Genomic DNA, 15,548 nt, shown 5'->3' with positions numbered 1-15,548 from the left:
TTGGTTTTGTGCTGTTTTGTTTGTGCAGTCCTGGGAACGGAAGCCAGGGCCTCGAGCATGCTTGGCAAGTGCGGTGCCACTGAGTGACACACCCCACCTTTTTTAGGCTTACGTACACGTCCTGCAGTACATGTTCCAAAAAGCCAACCATCACTTATTGCTTTTTTTTTTTGAGACAGGGTCTCACTATGTAGCCCAGGCTGGCCTCAAAATCACAGCTATCTTCTTATCTTCCTACCTCCTGAGTGCTAGGATTACAGGCGTGCGTTACCACACCTGGCCCAGCTAACCATCACTTTTAAAATGGAAATTGTCAGCTGACTCAATATTTAATTTAACTTTAGATAATATAATTCTGTCAATCTGAAGAGCTATAACTATAAATTTAGTGTAGATGAAGAAAGCAGCACAAGAAACATCTAGTGTATATAAAAATAGCTAATAATTATATACTGTTTTATGTTTTTACTGATTGGTTGTGTAGCGCTGGGATTGAATCCAGGGCCTCATATACACCAGGCAAGCACTTCTACCACTGAGCCTTATCCTAGCCTCCTTTCACATTTTTTACTTCTGGTTTTCTCTCTCACACACAGTGTGTCTGTGTGTGTACGTGCATGTTACTGAGTTACAAACTCACAGCCTTCACACTGAACTCCAGGTCCAGCCCTTTTTTATTTTGACACAGGGTCCTGCTAAATTGCCAAACTGCTCAGGCTGAGCTTGAATTTACAATCCTCCTGTCTCAGCTTCTCAGAGTCCTGAGATTACAGGACCACGCCACTAAACCTGGCCCCTTTCTATAGTTTTAAAAAAGTAGTATTTTAAAATGTAAAATAACATTGGCTCACTGCAATCAAGGCAAATGTATACAGTAAAAATGAGCCTTTCTACTTCCCTGAGATTATTCGTTATTTACAGTTCATTATATACCCAACAAGAACTTTATTGTTTTCACACATGCATATATTTATATGTAATAATAAACCTATATATTAAAATTATATATTACTTATATATGTTAAATTTAATGAAGCTGGGCACAGTGGCACACGCCTATAATCCCAGCACTTGGAAGGCTGAGGCAGGAGGAGTGCCACAAGTTCAAGGCCAGCCTGAGCTATATAGTTAGTTCAGGGGCAGCCTGAACTATACAGCTAGACCTTGTCTCAAAAAACCAAAAACTAAAACCAAAACAAAAAATTTAATGAAACAAGTACTAATGCTTACAAAAACACAGAGACATTATATTCTCCTGTCCCTCCCACCTTCTGTACCCAACACTTTTCTTTCTTTTTTTTAAATATAAAAGAACTTACTTGGGGCAGGCAGCCCACCACTGGATCGTTTATATTTGCTCTCCTTTAAGATGGATGTGATTTTATATAAATGACGGAAACCTGTTTTGCATTCAGAGGCAAAAATAAATTCAATTTCATCTTCACGAGTTTGGGGAAAAACATGAAAGATGTCATGGATCTGCAAAATGAATAGCTTCACTTACTACACACAGTGATGAAAACACCACACAGATAACGCAATCAAGACAGAGAAGGGAGAATTACTTGATACACAGATTTGAAATATAAACAGCTGTCAGTGCTAGGGGGAGGGTATGTTTAACACGAGAACTCCTGCCGGGGCCTTTCACGTTTATTTCATTTTAGCCAAAGCGTTCCTCCACTGAGAAGTGTTTCCAAATGGAAAGGAAAATGACCAAATACTTTTTCTTACTCAGCATCTCTGTAATCTTGAAAGCACGGCACACGGTTTGTTTCATGATACAACTTTTACTACAGGAATACTGAGGGACAGTATTTTTTACTTTTGTTTTCCAAAGAAAAATATTCTAACAGTTGAGGGAAAACAGACATTAGGTGAAGCAAATGAAGCCCATAGTCACCTAGAGGGTGAGCTGGGTTTATTTATTTTGTAGTTTGTTTAACCTTTCATGCTAAAATGGAAAAATTTTAAATTCAATTAAAAATTTGTATATTTTGGTGTAGTTTGCCACCTTAAAAGACAAGAGTCTCGTCTAGACCCCAGCTCTTCCAGTCCTCTCAGAGTAAGGAGTTGCTGCGGATGGCTCTCCGCGCTCCATGCCTGTGTCTAGGAGCACGTGTGAGCCACTTCAATGGCGTCTACTTTCCATCTACCAAGTGTTCCATTCTGGAGCCACTGCTCCTATTTGAAACGTTCAAATTAAGAAAATAACATTCATGGTTTCTCTGAACTTTAGAAAAATGCATTTTGATAGTTTGCTATAAAATTTCATTTGCTTTAGGATCCTGGAAAAGTATTTAGCCAAGTACAGGAAGAAATCCATACATTTATCCAGATGTCTGTGGTTTCTTCATAGATAATGAGTGGTGTCACAGAGTCAGGCACTGATTCGATGAGTCTCTGTCTCTCCATGGCATCATCCTCTACTGGGATAAATAATTCAGGCGAGATCAATACTATCTGTAGGCGAGTTTGGGAACGATCTAGTAGGATGGACCAAGCACTATTTAAACAAATAAAGAAAAGAACCAGAAATAAAGAAATTTCTTCTTTGATATCTATTATTTCTACAATTACAATGAAAGAACTGCTTTGCTTCATTATATACTAAATTATTACATATAAATAACTAATTAAAAATACACTTACTTTAAAAAGTTAAAAGTTGAAGCTAGGCATGGTGATGTATGCCAGTAATCCTGGCACTTGGGGAGGCTGAGGCAGAACGATTGCAAGTTAGAGCCCAGCCTAGGCAATTTAGTGAGACCTTGTCTCAAAATAAATAAAAATTTTTAAAAGGAATTAGCTCAGTCCAAAGATCCTCAGTGTGTGTGTGGGTAATGCTTGAGGGGAGAGGGTATAGCTCACAGGGAAAGCACCTGCCTAACATGCATGAGGCCCTGGGCTGCGGGGGTGTTAACATAGCTGTTGCTCGTTTTATGATAATGGGAATCAAACCCAGGGATGCTTATCCTGAGGGCTGAGTTAGATCTCGAGCCCTTTTTTACTTTGAGGTAGGCTTTCCCTAAGTTGCCCAGCCTGGCCTTGAACTTGTGATCCTCATGCCTCAGCTTCCTAAGTAGCTGCCATTAACAGGCACACACCACTGTGTCCAGCTTGAATAAGGTTAAAAAGTGGTTTTCTTTAACTTTCCCAAATCACGGTTGGCCTTTGAAACTTTTTTTTTCCCTTTAGTGTCTATACATGCCAGTCTCAGAAAATTACTATTACCTATATTAGACATATACACTCATAAGGCTCTACAAATATTTCTACCTAAATTACACAAGTTTTAAAAATACCACATTTTATGTTTGAGCTTTGTCACACAATTTAACCTTAACACTGTGAACCGTAACTGGCTAAGCGAGAGAACTAACATGCAATTATATATGCTTATAGGTCCACTTAGTTTAGGAAAAGTCTCTTATTCAGAAATAGCTATACTGTAAGTTTACATTTCTAGCTCCCACCCCAAGGCAAACCTAATAGCACAGACATTTCTAAAGCTCTGGGTCTTAAATTATCTGTAAAGAAATCACAATTTAACATACGCACTATTTTCCCTCTGGAGTCCATCCAGCTCTGGCAATATACTCAACTCCTTCAAACAGAATCTCAAATGGCTGAATCAGTTCTTTATCTATGACATCTATAATCTATTAAAGAGGAAAAAAAGGAATTTCATTATAGATTTAGAAAAATAAGTGGCTCATTAGAGTACTTAAGCCATCATCTGTAATAGTATAGCACTTTAGACTGAGGTATCTAAAAAGGCAAAAACCAAAAGTAAATCACAGGTTACATATACTAGGACTTATTATTCCTACAAACAAAACAAACTTCTAACCCCAAGAATAAGCACAATCTAAAAGGCTTTTCCTTTGAGTTTATACTAAATGACCCATTGATAAATAACTGATATAATCAAGATTTAATCACTTTAGGATCTAGTATCTAAAAAAGAAAAAGTCTTTTCTCCCCACTATATTTTAGCCTGTATTAGTACAATATACAAATGTAATGTTCCAGGGTCAGCAAACTTTTGTCCTTTAAAGGTCTACCAAATATAATTTTTAAAATATGTAATTTTTCAAAAATGATGAACAGTTCCCCAAAGAAGATATTTAAGTGTCTAGTAAACACAGGAAAAAATGTTCAACATTATTAGCCATTAAGAAAATGTAAGTCAAAACTACAATGAAATCACTTCAAACCCACCAGGATGGTTATAATAAATAAGATGGACAATCACAAGTATTGGTGACGATATAGAGAAATTAGAAATTTATGGAACCAATTTGGCAGTTCCAAAAAAGATTAAACATAGAGCTACCTTATGATCCATCAATTCTACACCTAGTATGTTACCTAAAGAAATGAAAGTATGAGCTCACAGAAAAGCTCCTACTGTACATACATATTCAAGCAGTTTTATTCCTAACAGCAGAAAAGGGGAACCAACCAAAAAATATCAACTGATAAATGGATAAATAAAATGTGTTATTCCATACAATTAAATTTATTCAGCAATAGAAATGAATGAAGTACTTCGACTGCAGATGTAGCTCAGCAGTGGAATGGTAGAACGTGGGAGGACCTGAGGTTCAATCCCCAGCACCAAACACAGTGTGTATGGGGTGGGGTGAGGGGAGTGACAGAGAGAAGTTATTGATACGTGGTTCAAACAGAACAGAGAGAGAGAGAGAGAGAGACAGAGACAGAGACAGAGAGAAGGAGAGACTGACACAGTTCAAACAGAACACAAAGTAGATTAGTGCCTGCCAAGGACTGTGGGATATGGGGTATTGAGCAGATGGTGGCTAAGCGGTGTACGGTTTCTTTCTAAAGCGACAACAATGTTCTCAAAATTGACTGTAGTTATTCAATTTTGTCAATGTACCAAAAGCCAGTGAATTTTAAACTTTACTCTCTGTAAACTGTATCTCAGTAAAGCCATATTAAAAAAATTCTAGTAGAGCTGGGTGCGGTGGCGCACCCCTGCAATCCCAGCACTCTGGGAGGCTCCAGCAGGAGGACGACAAAAAGGAAGCCCAGTCTGGGCAACTGAGCCACTCAGTGAGACTCTGTCTCAAAATAAAAAATATAAAAAGGGCTGGGGATGTAGCTCAGGGCAAAGTCCCAGGTTCAATCCCCAGTACCACCATCACAAAAAAATTTTTAAAAACTCCAGCAGAGAAGACTGCTTTTCACTCATCTTGTTGAACATGCAGCTTAGAAGGCTCTGACATCCAGATGGAGAACCACAGTACAAGAGGAATGGGGCACTGCAGACATCTACCCAAGAGAGAAGATAGGCCACCACTCAACAATCACCCTTTCTTTTTTGATACACTGACTTAAAAAATTAATAAAAGCAATGAAGAAAAACTATTGGAAAAGGAGTGGTAAATATGCCTACCCCCATATTCTTATCTTGGGAACCAGCAGAAAGTTTTGAAATCAGAAAACAAAGTCAATACAAAAATCACAGCTGCCAAGCATGGTGGCACACGCCTTATAGATCCCAGCACTCGGGAGGCTGAGGCAGGAGGATTGCCATGAGTTCAAGGACAGTCTGGGCTACCTAGTAAGTTCAAGGCCAGCCTGAACCACATAGTGAGACCCTGTCTCAAAAACAAAAAAACAAAGAAAAGAAAAATCATGAGACGCAGATATCTGAGCAAGTTCAATGAATCCAAAGCCTAAAGCCTATCAAATACCCCTCCTAGACTCATTACATTGGTATGGAGACACAGAAATCAGCCCTGCATTCTATACTTACCCTTCCTTCGGCATCGATCATTATTTCCGACATCTTAAAAGTGACTTTTGGATTTGCTGTACCTTTAGAAAAAGATGTAAATCAATAGTTATGTATATTCAAAATTACTCAAACTAATTTTGCCAGATCAATCCTCTTTCTACTTTAGTTAAAGTCAGTAATATCGTATACAGTCAGAGTTTTATCTCACAATAATCTCAGCCACATCTCCAATTCATACTTTTTAATATGAGTATTTTTTTTTAAAAAGACTAAAAACACAAAGGGTCAGTTTGAAATCAAGGGAAATTCTGTACCATTATTATAGTTAATATGCCACAAACAGAAAAACACAAAACAATTAATTTACTCTAACAAAATCACTGAAAAATCTTTATCTGGTGGAGAGGATACTTATTTGTTTGTTGAAGTAATCAGTTTTGTGGGCATCTGCACCTTTGAATACAATTTAAAACGACCAAAAAAAAATCAATTTAAAAGGACCACCCCATTAACATCTTAGTGAGATTTAATCAACAAACCATCCAAACTGAGGCTGTAAATGACCAATATGGACTATACCTTGCAGAGATAACCTTACTGGAATGAAATGAACTAATATAAATGCCAATGGAGTACAGTACCTGTTTTAGGGTAACGGAACGAATCCGCCCTCCTCGTTTCCAACATCGGGGATGTTACATGAATAATTTCCACTTCAGACTCATCATTTTCTTCATACAGAATTCTAAGAATTTTACCACCACTCGGAGCTTAAAAGGAATTTAGATATTGAAAATTTAAAAGAATTATTCCAGAGAATAATCATCACTGACATTTCCTCTAATGTCACAGTGAAAAGTTACCTATAAACATGCTGCCATTTATCTGTTTATTATGCAGTGCTAAGGGTCAAACTCAGGGCTCTATCACATGTCACCACTGAGCCCATGCTGCCTTTTTTACGTATGAAAATATCACTAGTCTCTGTGGTAGCAAGATGAGTTACTGCTAAATCACTTTAACTGGTTAAAGGTTATTCTTTTTGTTTTGTTTTTTTTTTTGTTTTGTTTTTCCGGTACCGGGAATCGAACTCACGACCTTGCACTTGCCAGGCAGGTGCTGTGCCTCTAAGCTAAATCCCCAGCCCCCAAGGTTATTCTTTTTGAAGGGGAAAACCTTAGTATGTACATATACCTTTAAAACAGAGGAAAAAATATTTTTGAAGAACTTTGCTCTGGCATGCTTTAATGTATTCTTTATTGAAAAAGCATTTAATTAAATTTATAATATTTGCTGGGTATGGTGGTGCATGCCTATAATCCCAGCACTCAGGAGGCTGAGGCAGGAAGATGGCTGTGAGTTCGAGGGTAGCATAAGCTACATAGTGAGTTCAAGGCCAGCCTGTACTACAGAGTGAGACCTTGTCTCAAAAAAAAAGTATGTGTATATATATATATATATATATATATGTATATGTATATGTATATATATACATATATAACACATTTCTTATGTAATGCTATTTAAATTGTGTCTAGTTATTTTGAATGGTTTCCTCTATGTCAAGATCTTGTTCTAAAATATTTAATTATGGCAAAACATTTTCATCTTAAAATAAAATATCTAAATCTAAGATATGGTTTAAAAATAAATATTTCTTATGGTCCCTTAGAGAAATGTTAGTTGAAAACTGTTAGTTGAAAAAAAAGAAAACAACAAAAAGCAAAACAAAACAAAAAACTGTTAGTTGGCCAGGCGCAGTGGCGCATGCCTGTAATCCTAGCACTTAGGAGCCTGAGGCAGGAGGATGGTTGCATGTTTGAGAACAGCCTGGGCTACAAAGTGAGCTCAAGGCCAGCCTGAACTGCATAGCGAGACCCTGTCTCAAAAAGACAAAAAAAAAAAACAAAAAAACCCCCAAACAACAAAAGAATCCGTTAGTTGATCATAAAATCTATTAGTGGATCATAACCAGTATTTTAAAAATATAACAAACAGTAAAGAATATTATTATCAAAATTTATTGTATATAAGGGTAAATACTGCTTCAAGGGTAAATTTATTTTATCTATACTGTATATGTAAATTTTATCTATACTGTATATGTAAATTTTATCTATACTGTATATTAGGCCAGGATTATAAGCAAAAACAAACAAACAAACACACACCTTTTTTTTTGAGACAAGGTCTCACTACATAGTTCAGGCTGACCTTGAACTGACTACATAACCCACGCTGGCCTGGAACTTGCCTGAGCCTCCTGACAGCTGGGACATTACTAGCATGCATCACCATGCTCAGCTATAAACAAATTTTTTTTTGGTATCAAGGATTGAACTCACAACCTCGAGCTTGCTAGGCAGGCACTGTGCCACTGAGCTATATCCCTGGCCCTATAAGGACATTTTAAACAGGCTCACAGTCAAAACATTTGCAACCCACTGCTTTATCCAGCTATTTCTGAGGCAATAAACTACCTTTTTTTTTTTTTTTTTTTTTTTTTTGGTGATACTGGAGATTGAACCCAGGGCCTTCTGAGTTTTTACTTTGAGACAAAGTCTTGCTTAGTTGGTAAGCTGACCAAGCTGGGTTTGAATCTGTGACCTTCCTGCCTCAGGCTTCCAGAATGCTGGGATTGTAATTACGTACCATCACACCAGACTCAGTGAATTACCTTTCAATTCACCTAGAAAAAAGAAGGAATTTTTTTCCTTCTTTCCCTATCCATTCAAACACTGATTTGATCATCTGTTCATTTAGATTCTCTAATCAATCATATGTTCTCAGTAGCAATTCATTAACGTGTGGTATATTTTATCATAATGTTGCCAAAATTACCAAAGTCAAAACCAGCTTTTCTTAAAGTTGTTTTTTTTTTTTTAACACTCAGTGTTCAATTTATTTGCAAGATGTCACACAAGTAGCATTCTCCCGTTTTTCACTGATCTGATTCAGAACATCCACAGTATCTTTGATCAAGGTCTCACAGATCCCATCAGTCAGCTGCATCTTCACACACATCTAGTCCTCATCAGAGTTCACTCACTGCACCTCCTCCTCATGGAGCTCTTGTGCCAGGATATGATCCACTTGGTCTCTTTTCTTTCTTCCAAATTTCACCATTTTCTGCCAATCTGTTTTGTGGTTTGTCTCTTTTTTAAGACTGAACAATTTGAATACTTCAGTTGCTATGAAGTTCTTGATTTCATTGAGGTTATTTGGACTTTCCACTCACCAGAAATAACTAGAGTTGATTCGACATGGCTTCATCCAGACAGGCTGATTCAAGTTGGGATCCTCATCAAATATTTCCTCAAAAATCTCTTTTGTTAAATCAAAAAATCCCATTTGTAGATTATTTTACTAGTGCTCTCTATATCTAAGCCCTTACGAGCGCAGCCAAGCATTCTGGTAGGACTACTGATGCTATGAAGGTCAAGGCCTAATTCTTTCCATATCCAAAGTTCTTCTGCTGCGTTATGTACAAGAATTCCTACTTCTTCTGCAGTATGTGGGACTGCCAATAATGTTGCACATGGTTTCTGAGGTGATCTTTTATGTTCGGCCATTAGAGGTACAATTGTTTCTTCTGCTTTACTTTTTTGGATCTTGTGATAGCAACTCAAACCAAAGTCTTCATCAAACCAGTCTTGATCATCTCCTGCTGTGCTGAGGAACTCCTGGCTGATTTCAAGTTCAGCAAGTCTCTTAGCAAGCTCTTCCTGTCCACTAGCACCGAACACTGAGCGTTCCGGTCTGGGACACATATCTGGAGAGGAAATCTCTTCTTTTTCATCTTCCAATTCAGACTGCAAGTAGCAGTCTAGAACACTGACGAACTGTTCCTCCAGATTCTGGGATGCATCTTGGGATGGTACTTTCTTTTGGTCATCATCAGGGAATTCCTTATTATTAAGCTGAATTTTCTCATTCTTAGCTCTCTTGATTTGCTGCAGTTGATTGACTGTGTCCTTCACAACAACGTTTAGCAACCTGTCTGCCAGTAAGCTGACTGTTTCCAGTTGCTGCTCTGACTTTTTTTCTTCTTTGAGTGATGACTTTAGCTGGGCTTCTAATTGTTTTTTTTCTCGTTAAAAGGATTAGAAGTGGAGTAGAAAGCTTTTCTGAAACTTCAGAATATACATTCTTTTCCTTTTCTGTAAATGGTTGTTGCTTCTGCAATTCTTCAGAAAAGGTATTGTCTAAAGTGTCATCTTCTGCAGCAATGGAAACCTTTTCTGTGACACCAAAAAGGTCTCTGTTACCCTTTAAAGGTATCAGTGAACCCACTGGCAACTGCTGGTGAACGTGAGCTTTGTGCACCCCGGAAACTCCCACATATCGTCTGTTTCTATTTTAAGGCTTCTGTCTCTATCCACTGAGGATTCTATGTCATGTGTACGAGGTAGAGATTTCTCATAAAAATATTCAGCTACATCATTTTCTTTATCTTTTAGACCTTCTGTATCTTTTTGTTCTTGATTACAGTGTTGATATTGTTCATCTGAACAACAGTCTTCATCTTCATTTATGTCTATATAGTCACTAAAGTTTTCTAGAATGTGAGATATTTTTTGAGGAGCAAAAATACCATGCTTATCTCTGCACACAACACATACAATGCCATCATATGTTCCACTGTTATTTCCTTCAGGTTTATCTAACTCCACTCCAGCCCAAAATCCTTTAGCAAAACTAGTTTCACGTTTGAATCGAAGAGTTCCTGGCTAAACACCCTATCAACACCATATCACCGACGTGGAAATCAAGTAACTCATCTGCAACAAAAACTGGAGCCAAGGGAAGGGACTCAGTAACTCTGTGTTCAGGCTCTACATCACTACGCTCCTTACTTTTCATCAGCTCAGTAGGGGACTTGAGTTCTAACAGCCTTTCCGACTGGACACTGCTATGAACAGAAAGGCTTTTCGCACTTAGGCACTCACTGATTTCATTGTCACTACCAAAGCTGGTGGCTCTCTTCTAGAGTTCCTTGTTTGCTGTGACATATCTCTTAAGAGTCTCTTTCTTGACTGACAACAAAGATGATACCTCAGAGTCATCTTTACACAATTCAGCTGAAATTTCTTTTTTGAAAGAAGATACTTCAAAATCTTCAGAGTATGACAATTCTTTAGGAGCAAAAAGATGTTCTGACAAAGATGAGTCCCTTTCCTTTCTGTTCTTTTGTTTATGAATATCTTTTCCTTGCTCAATGTCTACAAAAGTCTTTTTTTGGTGTGTGTGGGTGTGATGGGAGGGCTGGGGCGGGTACCAGGAATCAAACTCAGGAACTTGCGCTTGCCAGGCAGGCACTTGTGCCACTGAGCTATATCCCTGGCCCCTTAAAATCAACTTTTAAGTGAAAAATTGACAAAGAGTATAGATTTTGAAGCTCCGAACTACAGTATAATTGTTTTTACTGCAATTCACTATGGTGAGATAGTCTATATATTCTAAATAACTACCTAGACCCAACTGTCAAAATTTTACAATGTACTATTCAAACTTCAGAATCTTTACTACTTTTTTTGTTTTTGTTGTTTTTTGTCTTTTTGGGACAGGGTCTCACTATGCAGTTCAGGCTAGCCTTGAACTCACTTTGTGGTCGAGGCTGGCCTTGAACTCATAGCAATCTTCCTGCATCAGCCTCCCGAGTGCTGGGATTATGGATGTGTGCCACCAGCCCGGCCTAGAATCTTTAATATTTTAATCACCCTATAACATAACGTGCTTCTTACTTGCTTCAGCTTCTGGACACCACCAATAGCCAGAGTATCTGTCAAATTCTTCTTGAAGCACGAATGTAGCTACTCCAGCTGACCTGGGATCTTCTTCCATGTTAGCGAGCTCTGGACAAACACATAGGGAAAATTATCATGAAAGTGCTCTTTTCAAAGAAACAAAGCAAAATGATCCAGTTACTTTGAAAGGAGTCTGAATGGAGTGGTGAATTCTGGAGCCAAACACACTGAGTTCAAATCTAGACTCTAGCAATTACCTATTGCCTGGCCTTGGCAAATCACCTGATCTCACTCTAATGCAGCATCTTGTTTGTTAACTGCAGGAAAAGCCCACCTTCTTGGCGCATTATGAGGTCTGAATTAGTCAATTCACAGAAAGCATTTAAGTCTTGGACATGCTCCATAAACATGACTTAATATTTTTTTCCATTTAGCTAGGATCATAAAGAAACAATACACGTAAAAGGTCATGGTGACTTGAACCTCTCTTACATAGAGACGAGAATAACTTAAAAGCCTTTATTTGGTGAGGAAGATACTTTCTTACTCATGTATCAGTCCTTTGTTCCTAAACTGCATTCTATTTATACCACAATTCTTTCACCTGTTAATGGACACTGAAAGGTTGCTTCTGGTTTTTGCCCCTTATGAATAAATGTGCTATGAACATTCTTGCATAAAATCTTTTGTGGATATGTGTTTTCATTTCTTTTGAGTAAATACCTAGGAATGGACAGTAAAATATACATATGTTTAATTTTATAAGAAACTGGTAAACAATTCTCCAAAACATTTGTGTTCTTTTATACTCTTACCACATCAACATAAGGAAGTTCCTTTCCAACATTTGGTGTAATCTAGTGACACGTGGTAATATTTCACTGACTGTTTGATATTTTATTTATTATTGGTCGACTGAGTGGTGCTAGGGATTGAACCTGGGCCTCTGCACTAAGCTACATCTCCAGCCCTTTTGCTATTTTTTATTTTGAGACAGAATCTCACTCAGTTGCTAAGTTCCACCAGCTGGGCTGAAACTTGCAATCTTCCTGCCTCAGTCTCACAGAGTGATGGGATTACAGGTGTATTCTACCATGTCCAATTATGATTTTAATTTTCGAGGCAAGTTTTTTCTTGTGGGAGGGGGAAACATTTTGCTATATGTTGCATGGCCTGGGCTCAAGTGGTCCTCCTGCTTCAGTCTCCCAAGTAGTAGGACTACAGGTACAAATGGCCACATCTGGCTTAAGCAAGATTTTATTATTTTTACTTATATACTGTCTGACCTGAATGTACAGTATGAACCTACTCCCTAAACTGAAAAATTTTGAGTTTAGAAGTATTTGGAGCTCAGAATTTTAAGTATTTTCCATATACCATGTATCTATATATATTATGCAGCATCTCCAGCAGAGTAATCAAGTAAGCTGTAATCAAATACCCCAATACTATTGCAGCAAACTTATGAATAGGCAAGCTGAGTAGGATTAAGATTATAAATAACCTCAGGCTAGTTCGGGTCAGGCTTTCCTACCAAATGAGCTTTAGCACCAAGCTAATGAAAATTTATCTGTGTTCAGATCTCTTTCAATTTTGGAATAACAGAGTAAAAGCCAGTATTTCATTTTTTTGGGTCTTTCAACTACTCCACAATTACACCCCCAATTCTATTTTACATTCTGATTTCCTTTACTTTTTTTAAATTTTGGTACCAGGAATGAAACTCAGGATCTTGCGCTTGCCAGGCAGGCACTGTGCCACTGAGCTATATCTCCAGCGCCCTGGTCTCCTTTAGATATGAGCACAAGTACCATTTGTTGGTATCTCCCTATCACTTACTACAGACCGCAATTATTAAGAGTTACTTACTGAGCTGGGTTGGTGGTGCATGCCTATAATTCCAATATTCTGGGAGGCTGACACAGAAGGATTGCAAATTCAAGCCCAGCCTAGGCACCTAAACCACTTAGCAAGACCCTGTCTCAAAAAAAAAAAAAAAAAAAAAAAGGGCTGAGACATAAGTCAGTGTGAAGGCCCTGGGTCCAATCTGCAGTAGAGCCCCTCATTATTCCTCCAAGTTATTTATTAACTGAATAATGTGATCATCTTGTTCCCCCATAAGAGAAACTATTTAGGAACAGAAACCAGTATTTTGTAACTTCTTAATTCCTCTATCATATTAGAAAATGAACACATGCACAAGCTGATCGGCCAGGCTCACTTAGATTTTGACTTAGAGCCTACTGTGAATATACAGACTGGGCTGATGACAGCTTATAAAATTCTAAACACTTCACAAATATTAACTCATTAAAACCTCCTAACAATTTTATATGTTAATATGCAATTAATATTTTTACAGATGTAGAGGTAAGTTGAATAATTTTTTTTTGTACTGGGAATTGAACTCAGGACCTTGCACTTGCCAGGCAGGAGTGTGTGCTGCTGAGCTATATCCCTGGCCAAGTTAAATAACTTGATGAGGTCACAGAATTAACAATTTGGTGCTTAACCAGATACTGATTCTATACTGTAACCTCTATCTGTACTCTTAACTACCAAACTATTTTTAAATAATACTGTTAATAATCACACACCTCGATGCATGGTAAAGAAAAAAACACAAGTGTAACATCCTTCAGGAGCTTAGTGCCTTTCTACTTTAAATTCTGCCAATCTTCATAAATCCTGTGTGGAAAGCAATTTCACAGAAGAAAAAGAAAAAAAGAACTAAAAAGTACCTTATTTCTGACAGGTTATGTCAGAGCTCTGTAGTTGCAACCTCAAGTATAATAACTGGAACATAGTGAATATTTAATGCTGAAAGCATGAAACACAGCTGGGATCTCCAACACAGACTTACTAAGTACAGAGCCCAATCATTCTGCTGCTGTTCTGATTTTCTGACTTCAAAAGGAGATCCATTAAACATGAGAACCTCCCCTTTGAAACTGATGGTTTTCCCTGCTCCATCCCTTTCCTCTAGTTCTACATCATGTATCTCCAGTAATTGCAACAACCAAATTCTGGTTGTTCCTCTCTTGTCTTGTAGCTCTCAAATATAACTTCCACAAAGTGTTCCGAGTACTTTATCCATAATGTGACTACAAGGCTCACCTGCTGCACTTTTCAAAGGACTCCAGCCCCATGAGAAAGTCCACATTCATTTACACGAGACATGCTCCACCCTCCCCCTGGGCTTTCCTGACCACCCTCCACCCCCGCTTTGGGAGCGCACACTGCTTCTAACTCCTCACACCACCATGGCAGTTTCTGCACGGAGACCTTTCTAGTGCAGTGCCCTTGTCAGGGGTGTACTGGCCGACAGACAAACATCACTGAAGATCAGGTAGGGGTCATCCTTTCTGGGAAGCCTTCCCCAATTACTGACTTTTGTTGGTGCCCTTATACCACCTGGTATTTGACTCTCATTCCACGTTACTGTTTTCTGTTTATGTAATTTCCCAGGACTATGTCTTATTCAGTTTGTATGCTTAGTACAGCTGCCCTGTACGTGCGGAGCTGGTTCCAGGATCCTCCTCTGATACTCAAACCTACAAACGTTCAATTCAAGTCCCGAGGTGTAGCAGTTGCATGTAACTATGCACATCCTCATGTGTATTTTTTAAAACTTCTAGATTACTTATTATAACTCACACAATGTAAATGGTATGCAAATTACTTGTTATACCTTATTTTTTAGGGAATAATGACTAGAAAAAAGTCTACATGTTTGATACCAACATAGCAATCGAAGTTACCATACAGTAACGTGAAAGGAGAGGTGGGCAGCTTTGTGAAATGACCAGGACTTCAGCAAGGTGCTGCTGCCTGTCATCACCTCACTGGCATGGATTCAGCACAGTGCAGCAAACTCAAATTTTGCTTTTTAGAACTTTCTGGAAATTTCTTCCTATATATTATGATCTGCAGTTGATTAAATCTTTAAATGTGGAACCTATAGCTATAGTACCTATAGTTCTTATAGTACAGGAACAAGTGTACCTGCCACATTGCTAGGAACACCAGAT

The 15,548-nt window shown here is 38.1% G+C and overlaps 1 protein-coding gene across 1 annotated transcript in view; it reads right to left on the bottom strand.

Annotated features, from left to right (window-relative positions):
• Dpp8 (dipeptidyl-peptidase 8) overlaps positions 1-15,548 on the bottom strand; it is a gene marked incomplete at its 5' end in the record, with an annotated part of 60,201 nt that overhangs the window by 19,166 nt on the left and 25,487 nt on the right. The window contains 6 exon segments of the mRNA XM_005393720.2: positions 1,320-1,479; positions 2,329-2,506; positions 3,562-3,662; positions 5,789-5,850; positions 6,412-6,540; positions 11,515-11,625. Of these exon segments, the coding sequence (XP_005393777.1) occupies positions 1,320-1,479; positions 2,329-2,506; positions 3,562-3,662; positions 5,789-5,850; positions 6,412-6,540; positions 11,515-11,625 (741 nt within the window).

Source organism: Chinchilla lanigera, unplaced genomic scaffold (assembly GCF_000276665.1).
Source record: "Chinchilla lanigera isolate Chin_1 unplaced genomic scaffold, ChiLan1.0 scaffold00049, whole genome shotgun sequence".
Taxonomy (NCBI): Eukaryota; Metazoa; Chordata; class Mammalia; order Rodentia; family Chinchillidae; genus Chinchilla; species Chinchilla lanigera.
The sequence above is the reverse complement of the archived record's forward strand: the minus strand, read 5'-3'. Positions and strand labels throughout refer to the sequence as shown.